A 23,662-nucleotide genomic window follows, 5' to 3' on the forward strand; every position below is an offset into this window, starting at 1 on the left:
CTTTTTAAAAAATAAAAATATGCCATAAGCTCTAGTCACAGACCTTCCATGTCACATATAGCCCTTTAACATATTTGAGATGCGTTAACTGGTAACCCACCTACTTTTCTCCTATCTTTGAGGTTGCTGTACATTTTATATTAAATCAGGAGTGAGAATCATTTGGGATGTTACTGGGCTATAACTCTGAACACTCTTATCCAGCATAATCAGTGGTGAGGAATACTGAGAACTGAAGACCAACAACATCTGGAGGGACACATTGCGTCATTTCCAATGTTGCATCAAAGGTTCAGCAATTTGTTGTTGTTGTTGTGTATCTTCAAGTCATTTCCAACATGGCGACCCTAAGGCAAACCTATCATAGGATTTTCTTGGCAAGATTTGTTCAATAGGGGGGTTGCTTTTGCTTTTCTCCGAGATTGAGAGAGTGTGACTTGCCCAAGGTCAACCAGTGGGTTTCCATGGCCCTGCAGGGATTCGAATCCCAGTCTCTACAGTTGTAGTCCCATGCTCAGTCAGACTACTTTGCCACACTGACTCTCTCAATAATTACAAAACATAATTAAATGCTCTACTGCACTCTCACATATAATGTTTACAAACAAATTCATGCATGGAAAAAAGAATATCACACGGAGAGAAATATATCAAGGGCCTGGACTCTTCTGCTCCTCTTATTTACTCCACCCCAGATCTGCTGATGCAAATTTCACCTATCAGACATTAAATCTAAATGAAGCAACTTATCTAGTCCATGTTCAGAGGTGCTGATGTTTTGTTTTGTTATATCAATGGCAGTCTTCTGATGACAGAGAGCCTTGACGTGGTTTGCTTGTATGCTTTGGAAACTCAGAAAGAAATTACGGTTAGCACTGAGTAAGAAAATTACCTTCACAACGAGGAGTAGGGAAAGTCCATGTACCAGAGTCTGTACAATTAATTGTTGCTTCTCCAGTAAGAATATAGCCAGTCTCACAGCTATATTTTACAGTTATTCCACTGGTGAATATTGCTGTTCCCTGGCTGTTGTATGCCCCATTTTGGACATATGGTGGTTGAGGGCACTGCACCACTGAAAAAAGATAAGAGACAATATTATAATATCAAAGTAAATTAAATGTTTGTTTGGATTTCAAGGAGTTCTTTCATTTGAGGCTTTTACAGTGCAATTGCTCCATCTTGTTCAGGGAAGTAAATCATACTGTAGGTTATAAACTTACAATGCACAGTCAAATAAGTGATTATTATGGTAGTTATAGTTATCAATTAAGCAATATATTTTTATTATTCCTTGTTGAAGTTTTTATGCCATTCCAAATGTATTGAGCTTGTTCTATCTTAGTGTAGGCATCTATTCTTTACTTAATTGTGCATTATAATTACAACATTAGGCTTATTATTTTCATTTCAAGGAAGCTGAGGAAATCTTAAAAATGAAACAGAGACTATAAATTCTTGAGGTTGTCTGGCCTATGATTTATGGCTATTTGGTTTATTACTATAACATAGGTGTGAAACAGATGGGCAAAATAAAGCATTTTCTAGCCACTTTGAAGACTGGGCGTTTAGATTACACATGCCTCAAAAGCAGATGGAAACGAGGCCCAAGCTGCACTCCAGGGGTAAAAACTGGAGCAAAAAGAAGCCGGGATAGTCTGACTCAAGGCAGAAAATGTGTATCTTTGTGCCAGCATATAAACGCCTCAACACGAGTGCAACAACTCCAATGGATGTAATTCATTGGATGTGATTACAATATTCACAAACGAGAAAGTCCAACAGAGGGAGGGGCCATGGGGCAAAGGCGAATTAAGGGGGCATGTATGGGGGCCTCCACAACTGTGCTTTGCCAATGTATTAATTGTACACTAATGCACTGATGCCCTATATTAGCAAAGCATCACACATGTGACTGCATGGCCAATCAAAGGGGTGACCACACAATCTAGGAGGATATGGGAGGTACTTGGAAGTCACAGGTGGTACGTTTGTGCGATGGAACACATGTATGATGGTGAGGCAACAAAAAAAATTACCCAGTAGTGCAGCTTGATATCACGATGTGAAGTTAGGTTGTGTATATTCAGTCTGCTTTCAGTGGGCCATGTGGGCAGCGGGGTTTTGACCCACTTTTGGATTGAGCCACTTTTTCCTGCCCTTTTGCTCCAGCCCAATGATTTTTGGCTCTATGGTTCACTATGAATCCTACAAATCTACAAGTTTTGAGTTACTGCTACAACATTGATTTATACCACTGCTGTTAATGGTTGTTTCAGCATTTCTGCTAATAGGATAAAGAAAAAGACCTTTGGTAGATTTCAGTAAAAAAATTTCACTACAATTACTTCAGTAAATTAAGAACTATTCAATGGACTTTTAATGATATATTTATTTAGGAAGTTAATTGATTGTCCATAATTTTTCTGTTCTTTCCCACATATGTAATTCCTACTTTGTACATTGTGGTACCTGTCTGCTGTTGATCAGTATAATGTATAAAGCCTTATTCAGCTTGGGTCAAAGATACCTGAATGACAGTATTACAGTATCTCATATGCATATGCTTTATTTTGTCCGTCTGTTTCACACCCTATGTTATAGTAATAAACTCTAAGGTCCTCAAGGAATGCATTTTTATTCTTATGTTCCCACCAAACACACCTGTGAAGGTAGTGGCATTGAGAGAAAGGCCTCCTAGATCATGAGCAGGCTTAGACAGAAAGATCTGATATTTCAGATAGCTTGTATCTGAGCTGTATAGCTTGTTTTAGAAACATACCTGTACAGCGAGGGGTGGGGAAAGACCATATGCCAGAGTCTGTGCAATAAATAATCGCATCGCCAGTAAGAGCATAGCCAGGATTGCATGTGTATTCCACAAACATCCCATTGGTAAAGACTGTTGCTTCCTGCTTGTTGTGAGCTCCATTTTGGACATATGGAGGTTGCTGGCATTGGACCTCTGAAAGAAAAGGAGAGGAAGGAGTTAAGAAAAAATAAACAACATTGCTGACCTTGGGAGATTTTATCAAAATGTGTCTAGTGCACTTATACATGTTTACTACGGTTAGCGTTGCCATAAGTCAGGACCTCCAAACCGGGACAAATGTAGGGCAACATTTTCAAATGTAGGATACGTTTTTAAAAAAATGGAGGTCATGCGAAAAAATTGAGGTTATTTTTAAAAATCTTAATATAAATGCATGTTTTTTAGGCATGATCAAAATGGAGGACATTTTGGCATTATTCCTAGACAGATGGCAGAAATGCACTTGCCCTCGGGTTCAACTGTACTTCTCAGAAGTGTGTACTTGGGCAAGGGACTGTGGTTTTTCTTCACTGCGCATGAGTTTGTAAAAATCACAGCAAGTTACATTGGCCGTGCCTCAGAGGCTTGTTGATATCAATATCACCACCACCATCATCACCACTATAATTGGCCAAGAAAGGCAGACTTGTTAGCATTCAAATCGCCATAAATACACAGAAAATGCACTTGCATATATTTAATAATAAAAAATAATAAAAAAAACAATGCAGGGGTGTATATATTTAATAATAAAAATTAATGTAATAAAATAAAAAACAAGCAATAATAAAAATTAATGAAATAAAATAAAACAAGCAATAATAAAAATTAATGAAATAAAATAAAGACAAGCAATAATAAAAATTAATAAAATAAAATAAAACAAGCAATAATAAAATTAATAAAATAAAACAAGCAATAATAAAAATTAATAAAATAAAATAAAAACAAGCAACAATAAAAATTAATAAAATAAAAAAATAAAAAGCAATAATAAAAATTAATAAAATAAAATAAAATAAGTATTTTATATTTTTAAAAATAATTTAAAAACCCCAAAAAACCAAGGCAGACCTAATGGCCACTGACTCAGCTTTCCTCCAACTCCTCCTCCTCCTCTGCCCCAATTCTGCCCTTCAAGGCACCCTTCCTCCTCCTCCTCCTCCTCCTCAAGGCTATGGAATCCTGGGAACTGTAGCTCTGTGGACCATTGAGCCTCCTTTTGTCAAGAGAGCTCTGGTGCCACAAGAAACGACAATTCCCAGAATCCTATAGCACTGAGCCATGGATGTTTAAGGGGGGGGTCAAACTATTTCTGCAGCCTTTTGCTACCCCAAAGCCCTTCCTATTTACAAGCAAGGCAAAATCTCTTCCTTCCAAGCCATTGAAAACCAAGCCATTGAAAACCAATCAGTGGAGAGCTGATTGCTTCTTTTTCATTGGTCAGCTTCGGGAGAAATTTGCATATTACACGTAAAGGTGTTTAGGGCCTCAAAAACGATCCTGTGATAAAGAATTACAAGAATACTGACGCGGTAGACATTTAAAAGATGAGGCATTTAGACACCCAGTGAAACATGAACGATTTATGGCCTTTTTTTCCTCACTGTAACCTGGAAAGTAATGCCTTTTGCAAGACATATATACCAAGTGGTCTGGCAATAGCTCTGAGTGGCAGGTGTCCTGAAGACCTGCTCTCTAGGCTGAGCCAGGCAGGGAGGGTGGGACACAGCCACGGGGAGGGAGGGGTGGAGCTGCCTCCAGGGCCTCGCTGGGGGGGGGGGAGTCCCGGGGGTGGGGCCAAACCGGGGTGGGACTGTGTGGCCCCGCCCCAAACTGGGAAAGTCCCGCCCCCAGGCGGGATATGGCAACCCTAACTACGGTGTAACTGCCATTGACTGCTATACATGTTTACTGAAATGAAAGGCCCACTGCTGTCAAGTGTTATAAGGCTCAATGTCTCGATTATGTAAGTTTATTTCACTTGATTTATTCAAGTTAGATGGCACCCTTTGGTTAACATATAAGAAATTGTATTCGTAGCTTTCTTCAGAAAAAGGAGACCAATGGAGTGGAGTGGTTTTAGTGTTGGACATGGAGCTGGGAGATTAAGGTTCAAGACCGCACCAAGCCATAAAACCCATTGAGCGACTTTTGGCCAGTCACACACACTCAGCCTATCTTTTATGGTTAAAGTGAGGATAAGGGGAGTGAGGGAGCAGTGATGAAGAACACCTCGAGCTCATCAGAGGAACATTGTATATAAATTGCAACTTACTAAATAATAAATAAATTTGTTGTTGTTCCATCCCTTCCAGATGCAGAATGGGAACTACAATGCCCTGGAATCAGTGAAATCCATTCTTGGGATTCATACTGGTTCAGAGCTAGATCTCAGGAAGTCCCAAATAAATGGAATCATCAAAGAATGAATTCTAACCAGTGTTGTGTTTTATGTTCTAACTCTGACACAGCTTGGTACAGGAAAGTCCCATGTACTATTAGAGTGACACTGAATTGTATGATTTCCTATCAAGATGTATCCAACATCACATTCAAATGTAATCAACTCCATTGGTTCATCTACATCACTCAATCTTGCTATTCTCCCATTGTGAATTTCTGGAGTTATGCAGCCAGTTCCTTTAAATTAAAAGACAGAAACACAATTACACTCTGTTCTGTAGGTGAGCAGGATAAAAGGATGTGTTGCTGAATCATGTTTTCTTTTTTCTCAGTATGGTATAATATCCCTTTCCATATTTTACAAGATGCCAGAGTCAGCAGGAAAAAACAAACTTTGTACACAGAAGATGACAGCTAGGACACAGTAATCACACAGAATCATAGAATCATAGAGTTGGAAGAGACCACAAGGACCAACCAGTCCAACCCATCACAATCTTCTCCTCCTTCTATTGCATTATTTATTTATATCCTGCCCGAGCACATGTGGCAGTTTGATACCTGAGCAGAGGAGGGTAACCCAGGCCATCATTTCAAGATAAGGTGCTTCCCCTAATCCTATCACAGGCTACCCCTACTGATGGGTTAGCAGGGTTCTTACAGTGATTCCCAAACTTTGATCCTCCATTTATTTTGGACTACATCTCACAGGATTCCCAGATATTGGCTATGGTGAATGGAGCTTCTGGGACTTGAAGACTAAAATACCTGGAGAATCAAAGTCTGTGAATCTCTGAGCATGTAGAAAGGGGAGGGGAAGAGAGACGAGGAGTATCATTCTAGCACTGGAGGGAAGAGGGATTCAAGGATGAGTGGAGAAAGATGGGGAAGGAAATATTTTCCCACTTGTTTTAAAATAAAAATAATAATAATAATTTTTTTATTTATATATCCTGCTTCTCCCTTCAGATTGTAAGTTAGGCTTCATCTACACTGCAGAATTAAGACAGTTTGATACCATTTTAACTGCCATGGCTCAGTGCTATGGGATTCTGCGATTTGTAGTTTTGGGAAATATTTTGGCTTCTTTGTCAGAGAGCTCTGGTGCCACAACAGACTATAGACCCCAAGATTCCATAGGGTGGAGCCATGACAGTAAAAGCAGCATCAAACTGCATTAATTCTGTAGTGTGGCAGCATCCTTAGAGAAGAACTCAAGAGTAAATATGGTTCCCTTTGATTTGAATCCTAGTCTGGGGGGAAAAGTTTCAGATTCATCACTAATATAGACTCATGCCAGCAACCACTGTATTCAGGGAACAGGATTCAAGTATTTGCTGGATGTACTTGCGGTGATAAACTTTTGATCACAGATGACAGGTTGTTTTTTTTAACATCACAAGTATGGAATTTTTAGTATTTTAGTATTACAATTTTTAGATTGTAAGCCTGAGGGCAGGGAACCGTCTAATTTAAAAGATTGTATGTACAGTGCTGTGTAAATTTACAGCGCTATATAATAATAATAATAATAATAATAATAATAATAATAATAATGGAAGGGATTATTAATTGGGGGAGACAGACACTGAACTTCTGAAATGATGGGAAAGTACTCTTGATCTTGATCTTCAATGAGGCATTATGTTTGTCTACATATATTCATAGAGACCCAAAATAGCTAGGCCAAAAGAAGCAGCTTCTGGCCACTTCAGGGGCATAATGTTCAGATGATACAAGCCCCCAAAGCAGCCAGAAGCTGCTCCGAAGCTGTGTTGAGGTGGCAGCAGCTGGACTTTTCAGAAGTGGATTATATCTGCTCCTGTTGGAGGAGCAGCTGGACTTTTCAGAAGTGGATTATATCTGCTCCTGTTGGAGGAGAAGATATATTTGGGACCACGGCCATAATCCTTAAACGAACAGTGTCGGAAAATACAGGGTTGTCAAGTGGATAGTCTGTTAGTCCTAAAATGTGAAAGCATCTCAGGAAAGTTCTATCCCTTTTCATTTTTATTCATATATCTGAAACCTATCATGTAAATTAACCAGCATCCCTCCTTGGATCACAAAGGCATGGAATCCTGCTAAACATCATACCTCTGACACAGACAGGTACAGGAGATTCCCATGTGTTGTCAGATTTGCACTCAATTGTTTGGTTGCCTTTTAGGATGTAGCCAGGATCACATTCAAATGTAATTGTTCCTGTAGGTTTGACTAGCACTTGAAATATTGTCATTCTTCCATTCTGAATTTCTGGAATTGTACATCCAATGGCTGCAAAGGAAAAAAAATAAAGTCATTACTAGATTTCATTGCATGTGATATAGGAAAGGGATGTGCTCACACTGAGCCAGAATGTAAGAAAACTATAAATGTAGATGATAATTTGACCTGATAAAAACTGAATAAAATAAACCATAATAATACATATCTAAAACAAGACATAAGGATAACTACTATTGATGGGGACAGCAAACAAAATATTTTTGGCCTAGTAACATCACTGACAAATCCTAGTATCAAAACTGTATAAAAATACATCACAATTTGGGGAAAAGCAGAAAGAGAAGGAGTCTCTACAGTATGGATGCAAAATGAGTAGAAAATTCTGAAGATGGGGAGGAATTTCACAGCAGCAGGAGCTAGATTATATACTCCACAAAATGGTGGCATAATGGGGATGCAAATTCTCAGTGATACAGTCTGCTAAACTTCACCCTCTTAGAGATCCCCAAATTGTAGTTATCCTAAAATATTTTCTAATTTAAAAAAGCATACAAAGTACACCATCATATAGATTCCTATGTGCCTATGCTACTCTCATCTAGTACTGGAACTGATGAAAACTTGGTGTCAGAACTTATTACTTATTTGCCCAAACATATTCCCAGTGTTAAGAGACAGCACGGTGTAGTAGTTTGACCCTAGAGACTTGTGTTCAATTGCCCGCTCAGCCATGGAAACCCACTGGGTGATCTTAGGCGTGTCTCGCACCCTTAGCCCCAGAAAACCCCATGATAGGTTCATCTTAGAATGGTCATAAATCAGAAACAACTTGAAGGAGCATAACAACAACAATTTCCAGTGTTAAAGCAAGTGTTTTGCTTGTTCTATTAATTTTACACTTTGTTTCTATTATGTTGTATGTCTTCAGTGCATTATATTGTCATTTTTTAAAAAAAATGTTTCTTGTATACATCCCTGATTTCCTCGGATGAGGTGCAGATTAAGAATATTTTTTAAAAATAATAATGTAGTGGATTGAGTGTTGGACTACAACTCTGGAGACCAGGGTTTGATTCCCAGCTTGGCCATGAAACCCACTGGAAAACCTCTTCTGGACAAATCTTGCCAAGAAAACCCCATGATAGGTTTGTCATAGTGTTACTGTAAATTGGAAACAACTTGAAGGCAGACGACAGCAACATTAATCTACAAAACTGATGGCCCTTTACCCTGAACACCTGTGGTACAACATGATCCTTGCTGCGTTCTAAAAATGTACTGAAACCAATTTATTATGCTTTACTTATATAGTGCTGTAGATTTGCACTTATTAGATCTGCACTTATTGTATTTGGCTAGTGCAAATAGAGGATAGCTTGGTTTCAGTACCTTTATGAAGCATTTATTAAAATTGGTGAATCTATTCATATTCTGGAAGGAAGGAACTTGAGGTATAAAATGCAAATGCAGGAGGAAGCACAACTGACAAATTTTCCCATATGTTCATGTTTATTCTAAAGATTCATGTTCCATTGTCATGACCATGAAGAAAAGACATTTTCAACAGTCTCAAGTGCTTCAGCTGGAAGATCTTAAATTAACAGTCAAGACCAGTACAAACCATGCAAAGCACAATCATACCTCAGTTAACAAAGTCTCTGACAAAGTCATTTTTTGTTGTATTCTAATCTGTTGCTGTTTGCCACCTTATTCAATAAGGAGGAGAGGAATCTACCTCCTCATTCTCCTCCTGTTTCCATCCTATCCCCCTTTTTACCTTCTCATCCTTTTACTAGCTGGACATTTTAAAGCACCATTGGCACTGGGAGAATAGTGAAGGGCGGGCTAACGAAATACAGACTTTCAGTGCCAGGTTGCAGCAACTCATCTGCAGCAAACAATATGATAAATCTTGAATTAGGAAAGCATAGGATTTGTTCTAAATGATGCTATGCATGCTTGCTTACAACAGACAAGGCAAATGAAAGCTGCTTCCAGAATCCCTTACAGAGTATGCATGAACACCAAAACTAGAAAAAAATGGGGAAGCAGATAAACCTACCTTAGCAGCTGCCCTCAACATATTAATAAACATAGATCTGTAAACCTGGTCACCAAAATGGAAATAATAAAAAGGGGAGGCTGATAAACAAGAAAAAGAAAATCCCTTGATGGATTTTGGAAGAAACTTTCTAGTGGTTTCTAGATAGTTCCAAATGTTTTTGTTTACTTTACCTTTGCTAATGTGAATCAGTTATTTCATTTCACATGTACATATTGTTAGTTTTGAATAAAAAGTTTGCCAAAACTTCTTTTTTGGCGTAGGAAACTATCCCTATTCTTTCTGTGTTATTTCCGTCTCTGCCACCAAATATTCTGTTAAAGAAGTAATGCTCAGAAACACATCAATTTCATTAATTGAGGTATACCTGTAATAATATTTATGGCTACTGCTCAAAAATACAAATATTATACCTTCACAATGAGGCAGAGGCAGGCTCCAGGCTCCAGAAGCTGTGCAAGAAATAGATGCCTTTCCAACAAGTGAATAGCCAGGATCACAAGAATAGGTTACCAACATTTCAGAAGTAAATATTTTACCAGCCGTACCATTGTTCTTTCCATTGGCTATGTCTGGAGGCAAGGGGCAATGTGATACTAAAAGAAAGAAAATTAAATAGAGAGAATATACAACATATCCACACACCACTGGCACATTTAACTGAAAGATCCAGTTAAGTGAAAAATTTGATTAACATTTATTTATTACATTTTTATCCTGCAAGATTTAAAGGCAACATACATGGTCACCTCCTCTCATCACATCCTTTTATATGCAGACTGAGAGACAGTTAATTTTCTCAAAGATCATTCAGTGAGCCCCATAAGTGACTAGAGATTTGAACTCAGGTCTCACATACATAAGTCCCACCAAAGACTGGCTTTCTTCAAGGACTACAACAATACTATTTTTCACCGACACGCTTGATTCCCCCCCCCCCGCAACTAAAAATAGTAAAATTCCTTGCATGTTGAAGCAACAATTGTTCCCATATTCCTCTGCAAAATGCCATGTGCTATTTGTTCATCAAGGTAACAAATATGATTTATGACATTCCAACGTGTAGCCTGCATGGCACTCTGTATTTTACAAGGATGTTAAGCTGCTGTGTGTGCACTTCAAATCACTGGGAACCAATTTCAGTGACTTCTGAACTGCAGCTGTAGGAAAGACGTTTTGGTTCAAAGTATCGAATATTTTAGCAGGAATGGAAGCAAGGGGTGATACTTTTACTTATTACTCCAACTTTCTCTTGGGACAGAATGCAAGGAGGCTCATTGACATATATGGGGTCTCTGTTATATTTTTAAGCCTGCTGTTTTATTTGCTTGGCTTTGTTTAAAAGCCTTTATATCAGCCAAACAGCAAATATCAAAATGCTTGCCTCCACAGCAAATAGTGAAGGTGTATACAAATGAAGAATGGAATTAGAAGGCACAGAAGAAGTTGAATTAAAAGTGAATCATAATATTAACTTTCCTACCTTAAAATACACTACTGTCATTGATCTCATTTGTGTCCAATTTACAGGATTACTGTAGATGCAAATAATATATATCTATATCTATCTATCTATCTATCTATCTAGAGAGAGAGAGAGAGAGAGAGAGAGAGAGAGAGAGGAGGTTTGTCTCTTTAAACATATATCCTATAAAATGAAAGCTTTGCCATGTCTTTCAAATGAACTTCCTTCAAAGTAATCATTTAATACACAGTGGAAGATAGGTTTGTTGATTTCAAATTCGTTCCATGAGCCAAGATTTGTTATCAGCTAAAAGGACTCTGCTTATTTGTTGGTGGGGAAATGTTCAGATATAAAACTATGAAAAAAGTATATTCATACTTACCCTGTTCACAGCGAGGGAGGGGAGGATCCCATGTTCCATCCACTTGGCAATAGATTTCTCGTGAGCCAGCTAATCTGTGGCCAGCGTTGCAACACAATGTTATTCTTTGGTTATATGTATAGGTGACAGAGTAACCAGTTTCTACTTTTCCATTCTCTATTTGTGGAGATGGACAGCTAACCACTAAAAAGACAAGTATAAAGGAAAGAAGGAAAGATGAAACGTAGTGTATTTTCTCTCTGTGTATCTGTGCATTTATTTGGCAGTATTACTGGCAGATGTATTAGGTTTTGACAGTTTTGAAATATATGGTGCTTCTTTTGGAAAATAACAGGAAATAAATGTCACCTTTCCTCAGGTTATCACTCTCCTGAGTTAACACAAAACTCACTTTTCTAGAGAAGAGCAAAGAAAAACATACCTCCACAATATGCACGACCACTCCACACTCCATTTGACCCATCCTTAGTAATACAGAAGATAGAGGCATTTCCAATGAGGGGATGGCCTTTGTCACAAGTGTATGTTATAGCTGTCCCATAGAAGAAGTTGTCCAAATATCTGCCACTGTGACTGCCATGGGGAATATCTGGTGGTGGCAAACATGAAATACCTAAAGAGAGTGAAAAAGCAGGTGTACATTAAAATGAGTACAGTATTTGGGTTGTTTCTGCTTCTTTCAGCAAAGGGAATCAGTAATAGGCTGGATAAGGGCAAAAAAGTTGAAACTTAATCCAGACAAGACAGAGGTGCTCCTGGTCAGTTGGAAGGCAGATCAGGGAATCTGGATCCAACTTGTGTTAGTTTGGGTCACACTCCTCCTGGATTCGGCTTTGAACCTGGAGGCTCAGGTCTCTGAAATGGCCAGGAGTGCTGTTGCACATTTAAAATTTGTGTGCCAACTGTGCCCATTCCTTGAGACGCTGGATCTGGCCACAGTGGTACATGCCTTGGCTACATCTCATTTGGACTACTGCAATGCACTCTGCTTGGGGCTGACTTTGAAGAGTGTTCAGAAACTTCAGCTGGTCCAAAGAGCTGCAGCCAGGCTGCTAACAGGGGCAGGTTACAGATATCATACAACACTCCTGTTGAAACAGCTCCACTGGCTGCCAATTTGTTTTCGGGCACAATTCAAAGTGCTGGTGATTACCTTTAAAGCTCTATATCAGGGATAGGCAACCTTTTTGAGCCGGGGGCCGGGTTGCTGTCCCTCAGACAACTGGGGGGCCGAAGCCAAAAAATAAATAATTAAATAATTTTTTAAAAAATTAAATATATAAACAAACCAGGACAAATGTAGGACAAAATTTTCAAATGGAAGACACTTTTTTTAAAAAAATGGAGGACACGCGAAAAAAATTGCTGATCTTTTTAAAAATGTTTATATAAATGCATGTTTCTGAGGCTTCTATAGACAATTGCCCCCCAAAGGCCCTGGTGGCAATCAGCGGCAGGACCAGGCTGGGGCCGCTCCCAAGGCCTTGCCGGGCCGCATCCGGCCCGCGGGCCACAGGTTGCCTACCCCTGCTCTATATGGCTCAGATCCAGGATATTTGGCAGACCATATCTCCCTCTATGAGTTAGCCAGGGCTCTGAGATCCTCAGGGAAGTCCTTTCTCTCCATCTCATCACCATCACAAACACGGTTGGTGCCTTTTCTGCATCTGCCCCCAGACTCTGGAACTCCCTTCCCAGGGAGACCAGACCGGCCCCTTCCCTGATGTCCCTCTGTCGACAGGCGAAAACGTCCCTTTTCAAACAGGCATTCAAAACAGAAATCTTTTAAAGAATGCCCTGGGATGCTATATCATTTCAATATATTTTAGACATGTTAGTCTTCTTTTTTTATTTTAATATACTAGTTTAATATTATTTTAATGTATTATTTTTGTATCATTTTAATTGTATTGTTTTTAATGTTATAAGCCACCCTGAGTTCCAGTCCTGGGAGAAGGGCAGGATATAAATAAATAAATAAATAAATAGCACTTAGGTCCAACACGCACCGCAGAAATCATCCAGATTGAGACCGCTTTAACTGCCCTGGCTCAGTGCTAGGGAATCATGGGAATTGTAGTTTCTTATAGCACCAGAGCTCTCTGACAGAAAAGGCTAAATGTCTCACAAAACTATGGTTCTTAGAATTTCCTAGTATTGAGACATCACATAAAGCATATAATGTTAGAAGAGCATCATGCCTTCCAGTCATTCAGTTCATTCTTATGCATTTTGTGGAAGTCATGACACCATTTAGACAAAAGGCATCCAGTACCCGCAAATTATTTCATTCAAAATATTTTAGTCTATACTAAAACGTACTTGTTCCAATTCAGATACGTTTAAAATAATCTAGCAAAAGCATCCAGTACCCAATCCCTTTTAATTAAACAATCTGTACATCACTGTAATCTTCTGCAAATCTCAATAATGACTTGTACAAGACAACTTAATAGTGGATTACATCACATTTTTTTATGTCACAGATTAATTGTCACATTGCCTTGAGATTCTGACTAGAACTTGTATATTTCTCATTTCTCATCTTTCCTGTATTCCTCATGCCATGTTCCTGAAGCATTGAAATTAACACTGGCTAAAGAGATATACATGGATAAAATTTACATCCACAACTTTTAAGGTGTTCTTTACTTACTCTGACAAAGGGCAATACTGCCAGTCCATGCTACTTTTCGGTCAGATACCACCAAACACTGTCTGGAAGATTCACCAACTAGTGTGTATCTGTGCAAAGGCAGAAGCAATTATGGACTTACAACTAAAAGATGCTTTGAATCAAATGTATGGTTTGTTTACTATGCACAGCAAACAATGAAACCACATTGAGGGAACCATCACAAGTATATCCCTTGCAACCCTTTGAAATTGCTGACACTTCTAATGATGCCAAGTCCTGTGATCCAACTGACAGAGTGACCCAGCTAGCTGATACCTTTCAGGCAAGTTATCCAGGCCTCTTTCTCAGTCATGCAAAATGGTTTAATGTACAGTGTAAAGAAAGACAAACCCTCAGTTCCATCATGGAGTTTATCACACAGGAGGGAAGTGCCCAAATCCCATGGATAAATGGGGGTTAAATTCAGGAATATCCCGCAAAAGCGTGATTGTTTTCGGACGACATCCCCTGATGTCACCATTATCCAAACTTAACCCATGAATTAAAGGGCGGGATATTTCCGGATTTAATCCCTGTTTATTCATGGGATTTGGGCGCTTTACCCCCCATGTGATAAACTCCTATGTTTTTACCTGAGAGGACACCTCTCTAGGAATCTCTAGGTCCTCCAGTGCAACTCTGTGGTCAACATCTGCCAGACATTGACCACAGAATTGTGCTGTAGTGGCTACAAATGCCTAGTGGAGTTTTCTCTAGGTTCTTCAGTGTGACTTTTGGTTAAAGTTGACCATAGAGTTGGGCTGGAGGACCTAGATACTGCAAGAGAGAACATATTAATAAAATCTGTGAATAATCAAATCTGCCAAAGTCAAAGCCGCAAATGTGGAGGGACGAGTGTATATTAAGACAGAATAATCTTCATACACAGACCACTGAAACGAGTAAGTAGCCTAACTCTACAAGTTCATAAGAAAGTGTAACCTTGTCCATACATCCTTGAAGGAAGTCCCACTAAATAAGGGGTGGGAAAAGTGCAGTCAGTACATGTAGTTTTTGAGGGCCCCAGGGCCCCTGTGAGTAAAAAAAATTGAGGTATGGGAATCAATTTTGCCATATTTTGGGGGGAAGGGGCTAAACTATTTTAGGGCCAGGGAAGACCTTTTTCTGTCAAAAAGTGAACTAGAAGTTTATTTATATTTTATTTATTTCAAAGATTTCTATCCTGCCTTTCTCCCACAGTGAGATTCAAGGTGGGTTTCTGGAGGGGTGCAGCCCTCAAAGATCTTGTGAGGAACTAATGTGCCTCTCTAATTGCCAACAAGTGTACTAAATTCTGTGTGATTTCCTTCTGAGAAAGTGTACAAATTTGAAGTACTGTATAAAACTGCTTCATTCAGCCACTCCTCCAAGGAAAGTATTTGGCTCCCCAACTGATGCTATCAATGTCTCAATTTGAAAAAGAAAACAGTCCAAATTCATCCTCTGTCATGCCACTTTTTCAGCTGATTTTAAAATGTCCAGTCTATCTTGCTTCCTCTCATCTTCAAAAGCATCGTCTCAGATTTAATTTTGAACCCTGGAGAAACAAAGATTATCACACAGCCTTTCCATCCAGCCTCTGTGTGGGCTGAAACTTTTGAATTTTTTTAAGAACAGGTGTTACCACATACCTCCATGTCCATCCAGAGGCATCACATATCCGATCTTGTCCATCCTGTAGCCGATTTGTACTTCTCTAATATTTCACAAAGAATGTCTTTGCAAAGAATGGGAGAAGTACAGATCAGGTATGGGATGGCCAAGATCAGGTACACAATACATCTGGATGGGCATGGAGGTGTGTGGTAATACGTACTCGTTTTTAAAAAAATCAAAAGTTTCGCCAGTTCTGAGGCTGGGCTGAAAGGCGATGAGATAATTTCCTAACTTTTGGTAAGATGATTTGTTGCTTTCACATATCAACACTAACTGACCATTGTAAATAATAATAATAATAATAATAATAATAATTTGTTTTATTTATATACCGCTATTCCAAAGATCATAGCGGTGAGCAGCAAGTAAGCTAATTAGCAAGTAAGCTAATTTGCCCCCAACAGTCTGGGTACTCATTTTAGCGACCTCGGAAGGATGCAAGCCTGAGTTGAGCTTGAGCCCTTTTGCTGGTCTTGAACTCGCAACCTTGTGGTTTTGAGTGAATGGCTGCAATACAGGCATTTAACCACTGCGCCACCAGGGCTGAAAGATCTGCATCACATCACACAGCCCTATGAAAATTTAGGGTAAGGAACATGATTTGCATCTTTCTGGATCATATTACATCCCATCCCAATCCAGCACTTATTATCACTCTTATACTGCATGCAAATTTGTTTCAAGTGTTTCTTTTTTTCAAATCTCCCACTTCTTTCCTCCTTTTCATGCTTTAAGAGACTAACATGGCTACTTCTTTGAAAACTACCATTCTGATGTTTGTTGGCCATGATCCAGTTTGCGTCTCTGAAATGTTAGAGCAGTGATGGTGAACCTTTTAGAGACCGAGTGCCAAACTGCAACCCAAAACCCACTTATTTATGGCAAAGTGCCATGTACCTCTGGCTTTCTAGTAATGAACTCTGGTGAACGCAATGGCACGAGTGCCCACCAAAAGGGCTCTGAGTGCCCTCTCTGGCATGTGTGCCATAGGTTCACCACCACTGTGTTAGAGGGTATGCACGATGAATCTGATGTTTGAAAATGTTGCCCCTTTAGGGATTTTTTAAAAGTGTTTGCATACCCAAACACATGTCTTATCCAAGCCTCACATCTCCCACAACATGCGGACATCTTCATATTATTACCCAATGCCATGTGTCACCTAACTTTGCAAACAAAAAGGGATTCAAATACATCTCAAGAAAGTCAGACCTGCCTTCCTCAATCTGGCACCCTCCAAATTTTTGGTCCTCTGCTCCCAAACTGTGGCTGTTGGAAGACTGAATTAGATGGAGAAACCAAACAAGTTTTTCTTTCATAACAAATTAAATTGGAGGTGATGGTGGATGCCAGATGATTTTTGCTTAAGCAGAAATCACATTAATGAAAGAGCAATATACTAAAAAATGGTAACCTCATTTCAGTCACACCACACACACCCCTCTCACAGAACCTTGGAGTGGGGCACCCCACCTTCATAAATTTTTAAAATATTAAATATTTTTGTAACTCAAAATGCTGCCACCTTTAGAGGTCATGGTAGGTTATTTTGCTATAGTTTTGTCATCCAGGCCTCAATGGCCTTTCCTTCCTCACAGGCTTACCCTTCTTCACAGCTGTAATTTATGGCAGAACCAAAGAGAAAATCTCCTGACACAAGGAGTCTGCCATTTTCAGGTTCTCCAGGATTTCCACATGACTTTCCTTGAAGAAAATAAGACAAATGACATTTTTCCTTTTTATTACAAGTTCCCTAAAGTAAATACGTACAATTAAAAGGTTCTGTTTCTCATTCATTGTCCATTACCAAGACAGACTTTTACAGTTTAAATAACCACTTATATCAAAATCCCTAAGGGCCTAAATACCCTAAAAGCACAAGATCCCATCTGATCTTGGAAGGTAAGGAGGGTCTGCCCTAGTTAGTACTTGGATAGCGAATCACCAACAAATATCAGGTGCTGTAGGCTATATTTCAGAGGAAAGAACTGGCAAAAACAACTCTTAGGTCTTCCTTGCCTAGGAAAACTCTATGAAATTCACAGGGTCAACATAAGTTGACAGGTGGCTTGAGGGCACATGCATAGTTGAAATCCCTGAGATAATTAGAGACTTTAGGGGGGGGAAGAATTATGTCTGAAGTACCATGCTTTTCTTTCTCTCTCCCCCCATAACTTGTTGAAACTTTTTAAGAGACTCACTTTTACAGAATTCCTGGACTTCTGACCACTCTTGATTTTGAAGGCAGGTAAGAGAGGCTTTCAATCCAGGGTGTTTAAAATAGCCTGGACGACAGATATATTTCACTGTGGTGCCAACAGGAAAGGAATTATTATTTTTATACTCTGCTGTAACCTCTGCAAAGGCAAGCCTTAATGCTGGGCCACAGCTGCCTCCTGACAACAAACAACAAAGAGGGAAAAAAAGAGATTAATGAGGAACTCTGGAATCAATTTTCCAAATAGTTCATTCACTTTTCAACAACAACAATAGTAATAGTAATAATAATAATTCTACTCATTTACATCCCATCTTTCTCCCAGTAACATGACTCAAAGTGACTAACAACACTTTAAAACAATACAGATTAAAACACTACAAGAATTAAATGAAAGTATAAAATATACAATTGAACAATCATATACAGTATTAAAATAATTTAAAAATACTGAACATTAAAAACAATAAAAATAAAAACTACATACAACCCCTTGAAAAAACCTTCAAAACCATCAACACGCAGCATTAAGAGCCCTCAACAGTTTGTAAAGGCTTGGCAGCACAAAAATGTTTTAACCAACCACAAGAAGGAGAGCAAGGATGAGGCCAGTCTGGCCTCTTTGGGGAGGGAGCAGCCACTGAGAAGATAATAATAATAATAATAATAATAATAATAATAATAATAATAATAATTTCGTATTTGTATTTCCTGCCTCTCCCTTCAGATCAAGACGGGATTACATCAGTTATAATAACAATACAAGTTACAGTTATTCAATAAAATCACAACAGTTATTACATTATTACTAAAATAGCGACTTGCCACCTGTTTACCATTCTGTTTTCATTGAAAGTAGGGGTCATTCTAGGATTAGTCATAGGAGATCAGGTGGGTAGGCCCGCTGAAAGAGATCTGTCTTAAGTGCTTTCTTAAAAGCATCTAAGATGGTAATAAGACGGATTTCTTCCAGCAGGTTGTTCCATAAATTGGGGGCCGCGGCAGTGAATGCCTTATGGGAAGTTGTTATTAGCCTTGTTTTTGAGTACTCTAATAAATTCTTCCCTGATGTTCTGAGAGTGCAGGGCGGATTGTTTAGGGAGAGGCGTTCTCTTAAGCCATGTAGGGCTTTAAAGGTAATAACCAACCCTTTGTATTGCACTCGGAAGCTAATAGGCAGCCAATGTAAAGATCTTAATACCGGTGTAATATGGTCTGATCTAGGTGTTCCTGTAATCAATCTGGATGCTGCATTTTGAATTAATTGAAGCTTCTGAACTAGGTACAAGGGTAGCCTCATGTAGAGCACATTACAGAAATCTAAACGAGAGTTTACCAGTGCATGTACCACTGTTTCAAGGTCCTTCTGGGCCAGGTAGGTCCCATCTCCCTTGTTCCCACCAAATAAGCCTGAGGAGGTGGTAGGAGAAAGAGAAGGGCCTCCTTCAAATAGCCTGGGCACAAATTCAGTATCTTCTAGAAGACACTATATAGCTCTACAGGGACAAAAGAAAGGGCTGCCCTTGAGCCAATCAGTACATGTTTCCCTTCTTTAAAACCAGAGCTGATCTTGCTACTCCTGAATAATTCAATCCCTTTGGATTGACTAGAATATCAAACAGAGCAACAGAGTGGGCAAAGGACAACAATGCAGTGGGATGGACTGAAGCAGGACTGGGAAGAGTGAGAGCATATTTTCTCCTTTTCCTCTGTATAAATGTAGGGAGAGTCACAAGCTTATAAATTGTATGTAGAGATGCATACAGTAGCTCAGTTGCATCCAAGCAAGACAGGAGAGGAATTGATTGATTGATCGATTGATTGATTGACCAATATGATATCCAAGAATGAGATTTAAGGTGGCTTACAGTCATTTAAAGGGAGCAGCATGGTGTAATGGTTTAAGCATTGGACTAATACTCTGGAGACGAGGGTTTGAAGCCCAGCTTGGCCACAGAAACCCACTGGGTGACCTTGGGCAGGTCACATGCTCTCAGCCTCAATGGATGGCAATGGCAAACCCCCTCTGAAGAAATTTGCCAAGAAAAACCCATGATAGGTTTACCTAGGGTCACCATAAGTCGGAAACAACTTGAAGGCACACAACAACAACAACAAGCCATTTAAAAACACAATACAACTAAAAATAATTAATACAAAAGTTTAAACACATCAAAACCTAAGTTCTAGTTTAAAAATACATGTTAAAACAGAAGATACATTTAAAAATAATAAAATGGAGAAACTCTTGCTTGCTGATTGGGTTTGGATGCATTTCTCAAAATAGAATAGGAATATGGTCTGTGCAGTACTTGATCTAAATGATTTGCCTTTGCCAATATATATACTTCCATTAATAATTATTTTATTCCAAACGTTTGTGTGGACTAGTAGGCATTGGTCTCTGGGCTGGCACCAGTCTATAAACAACCATTTTTAGTAGCACTGCATAACACAGGATGTCTTTTAAAACAGACGACCAAACCCTGATATGTGATGAAGCCACTGTTAAATATAAATGTTATACTATACAATCTTTCCTCTGCAGTAAAATGGTACAGCAGTCAGAACTGAAAAATATATCTGGTTTTTATTTGGAAATCATACATATTAGCATTATCGTTTGGAAAAAACAACAACATATATGTGCTACATTAAAAAGAAAAAATGTTAAATGAATACATAAAAATTATTTCTCATTCTCTTCCTTTTTGTCTTTTCTCTTCTGAAGACATGTCTGGTACTCTTGAAATACACATCTCTCAAGGCGCTGCATGCGCTCCTCCAATGACCACACTAAGCAAAAAGATGAAGTTCATATTTAGGCCTTTTCAGTTAAGAAACTCAAGGTTTCAAATTCAGGATCCATTTTAGGTACCTACCTGAATTTTCATAGTTGACTTTCAGGCTATGGACACTTGCTAGCAGCTCATTTGTCAGTATGGGAGGGGAAGCTGACGCAGGCCTCTCTGTGGTCAGTAACTGCTCTCTGAAAGTGCTCACCATCTCCTCTGCAGGACATGAATGATACAGATAAATAGCTTGGCTGTGCCATTGGAAGGAGTGCAGCAGTTAAGAGTATGTTGCAGTAGATCTTCCTGTACCTGGTTCTCCTGATGACTCTGGCTCTAAGGGGCCATGCAGACTACCTTTTACCCTGGATCAGAAACCGAATTAACCACGGGAAGTTCATATTCGCCCCAAATCTCCCACAAGCGAATCTGAGGCTTTCACACCCGTTCCAGGGCAAATGCAGAGTAATTTTGAAAACAGAGTAAAAGCTGTATGTTTTGAAAAATTATCCCATGTCTTTTTCACCCAAAATGGCAGGACTGAAAATTTAGAGCAGCTTTTGATGATACATTATTGTAAACTGTTACCATACTATAATTTGATGTTTCCAGGTAGTACTGAAGTTTAAAAACATGGTAGAACACCAATATGAAATAAACTGAACTACCACACTGGAATAAATTACTGTTTTTGCTTTTGTCATGCATAGTTTTGCATTCATCTGCCCCCAGTAAGATGCAACACTGATTCTCTGCTTAGCGGTTTGTATGTCCAGAATCAACATAGGTAATTTATGGTCAAGAAATTTACCTTTGCAATGAGGGGCAGGGGAAGACCATGTGCCAGACATTGTGCAATAAATAGTTGCCTCTCCAATAAGAATATAGCCAGGATGGCATGTGTAAGTCACAGACATTTCACTGGTAAATGCTTCACCTTCCTGATTGTTGTAAGCCCCATTTTGGATATCTGGGGGTGGCTGGCACTGCACCTCTGAAAGAAGAAGGAAAAATAGATTACAATATGCTCATACAGTTAACAAACACTACTCTGATAATAGTTCAGTACAGGGTGCATTAAGAAGCAAACCTGTCCATTGTTGAAACTGAAATTTCAAACATGGAAGGGGACTGTCATGCAATAAAGTAATCCAGGTTGCTTTGTTTAGACCTGGGTTGACTGTTCACATTTGTAGGTGAGTTAGTCCTTTTCCTCCTTTTCCTCATAATTACTGAACAAAAATCAACAACAATGTTCTTTTCACAAAGAGTCTGCTATTCTCTCTGGCTTTTCTTCGTGAACAAAGATTCAGGAAGGACTCATCCCACACTTTCTACAAGCACGTTGATGACTAAAAAGTGCTCGTTGCCAACCGGGTAGATGGGATGAGCTTTCTTTACGCCACCTTTTCTAGGCCCCTCTCCATATGGAGCAAGCAGTGCTCTTCTTTAAAAAGGCTGTTTGGTCATTCAGGATGCTGCTGAACAAGACTGTCATCCCTTGGGTCAGTCTCAAGCGACCAAAGTCCTGAACTGCCTGCATGCAGTGTTGGGTCTGTGGTTTCCAGTGCATCTTTACACCTGTCGTTTCATCCCTCGTCTATTGCTATAGGGCTTTTTCGGAGATTGGATGTATGCTTCGAGCCTGTGCAATGGATTTTTCTGGTGGAGCGCAGCGTGCACAGAACTAGCATCACCCTTTAAACCAGAGGTTCATCTGCTGAGGCCTTGACAAGCATGGATGGTGGCAGCGAAGTCCTCGAGTCATAGGTTTGATTAGAGTTTCCTTCTCTTAGATGGTTGACCTTATAGAGTTAGGCGAGCACCATCTGCCCCGCTTTGGGATTAGAGTTTTCCTTCTCCTAGGATGGTTGCCATAAGGATAGAGAGCCCATCCTGCCCTTTGGCACTCTTGGTCAGACCCTTTGGTTGTGACCTGTCTGGCACCAGCATAGCTCACAATTTCATTAGGATACGCAAGCCTCTCCCCCACGACAAGGGGGCATCAATGGAGAGGTATTCACAGGATGAGCAAAGACATAACACCGAGTGGCAGCAACACACTTTATGAACACACGCTCCTTGTTGCCAATAGTGCAAACTAAGCAGTCAGCTATTAAGCAAACTTCTTTGAGTAATTAAGAGTTACAAATAAACAATAAAAGTTAAAACTATAAACTGTTAGCAAATTAATCAAGCTCCAACCATGTACTTTGGTATCCATTGTCAGCAAAAGTGGGATTTTCTTTCCCTCTCCTTTTGCTGCAGCTCTCCTTGGAATCTGTTCCAAAAGGTTTCAGAGTCCTATACCACAGGTTTTGTGGATGCACAAGGAGCTACAAGAAACAGGGAGATCTCTGATTCTGGTGAAAGAAGTGGAATCTTGCAAAAATAAGCCACTGGATTCTGGATACATACATTAAAATATGAAGTGTGCATTCTGTTAAATGTTCCTGATAAAGTGATGTAAACCAATAAATATACCTGTTGGGATACAGCAACTTCGCATGCTGACACCTTCTAAGAATGTAAATGTATGTCTATGGTAGCACCCTTCCTCATTTCCTGTTTATTAAGAGCCCACCTCACCTTTTGTCCCTGAGAGAATCGCCATTCCCTCTCTCCTTTGTTCTTGTCCAGAAAACCATGTCTTCCCTTGCATGCTGAGGGAAACTTTCTTAAGAAGCTTGTAGTCTACTTTTCTACCTCAAAGATTATCACACTAGGGGCTCATTCCCACTGGAGGAATAACCCATGTCCTGATTCAGCTCTGCCCCTCTAAACAAATCAATTCCAAAAGGCCCCTCCTTCCCACTATGAAAAGTGGCACACTTGTGGTTCCCATTGGGGAAGACAGAGCAGTCCTTCAGCCAGTCCCCCAACCCCTTCAGAAGGTCCCGACCAGACATTCTTTTGCTCTCTTCTTTCCCAATGTGCCTTCTACTCACCTAGCTCCCAGAAGC

At 39.5% G+C, this 23,662-nt stretch overlaps 1 protein-coding gene across 1 annotated transcript in view; it reads right to left on the bottom strand.

Moving 5' to 3' along the window:
- CR2 (complement C3d receptor 2) overlaps nucleotides 1-23,313 on the bottom strand; it is a 49,063-nt gene extending 25,750 nt beyond the window's left edge. The window contains exons 1-11 of the mRNA XM_042464289.1: nucleotides 23,289-23,313; nucleotides 21,511-21,693; nucleotides 20,790-20,918; nucleotides 17,294-17,393; nucleotides 14,013-14,101; nucleotides 11,778-11,969; nucleotides 11,357-11,539; nucleotides 10,049-10,105; nucleotides 7,316-7,495; nucleotides 2,783-2,965; nucleotides 893-1,075 (exon numbers count right to left, since the gene is read on the bottom strand). Of these exons, the coding sequence (XP_042320223.1) occupies nucleotides 893-1,075; nucleotides 2,783-2,965; nucleotides 7,316-7,495; nucleotides 10,049-10,105; nucleotides 11,357-11,539; nucleotides 11,778-11,969; nucleotides 14,013-14,101; nucleotides 17,294-17,393; nucleotides 20,790-20,918; nucleotides 21,511-21,693; nucleotides 23,289-23,313 (1,504 nt within the window). The remainder of the gene's footprint in view (nucleotides 1-892; nucleotides 1,076-2,782; nucleotides 2,966-7,315; nucleotides 7,496-10,048; nucleotides 10,106-11,356; nucleotides 11,540-11,777; nucleotides 11,970-14,012; nucleotides 14,102-17,293; nucleotides 17,394-20,789; nucleotides 20,919-21,510; nucleotides 21,694-23,288) is intronic.
- Nucleotides 23,314-23,662: the final 349 nt, after the last annotated feature.

Source organism: Sceloporus undulatus, chromosome 4 (assembly GCF_019175285.1).
Source record: "Sceloporus undulatus isolate JIND9_A2432 ecotype Alabama chromosome 4, SceUnd_v1.1, whole genome shotgun sequence".
Classification (NCBI taxonomy): Eukaryota; Metazoa; Chordata; class Lepidosauria; order Squamata; family Phrynosomatidae; genus Sceloporus; species Sceloporus undulatus.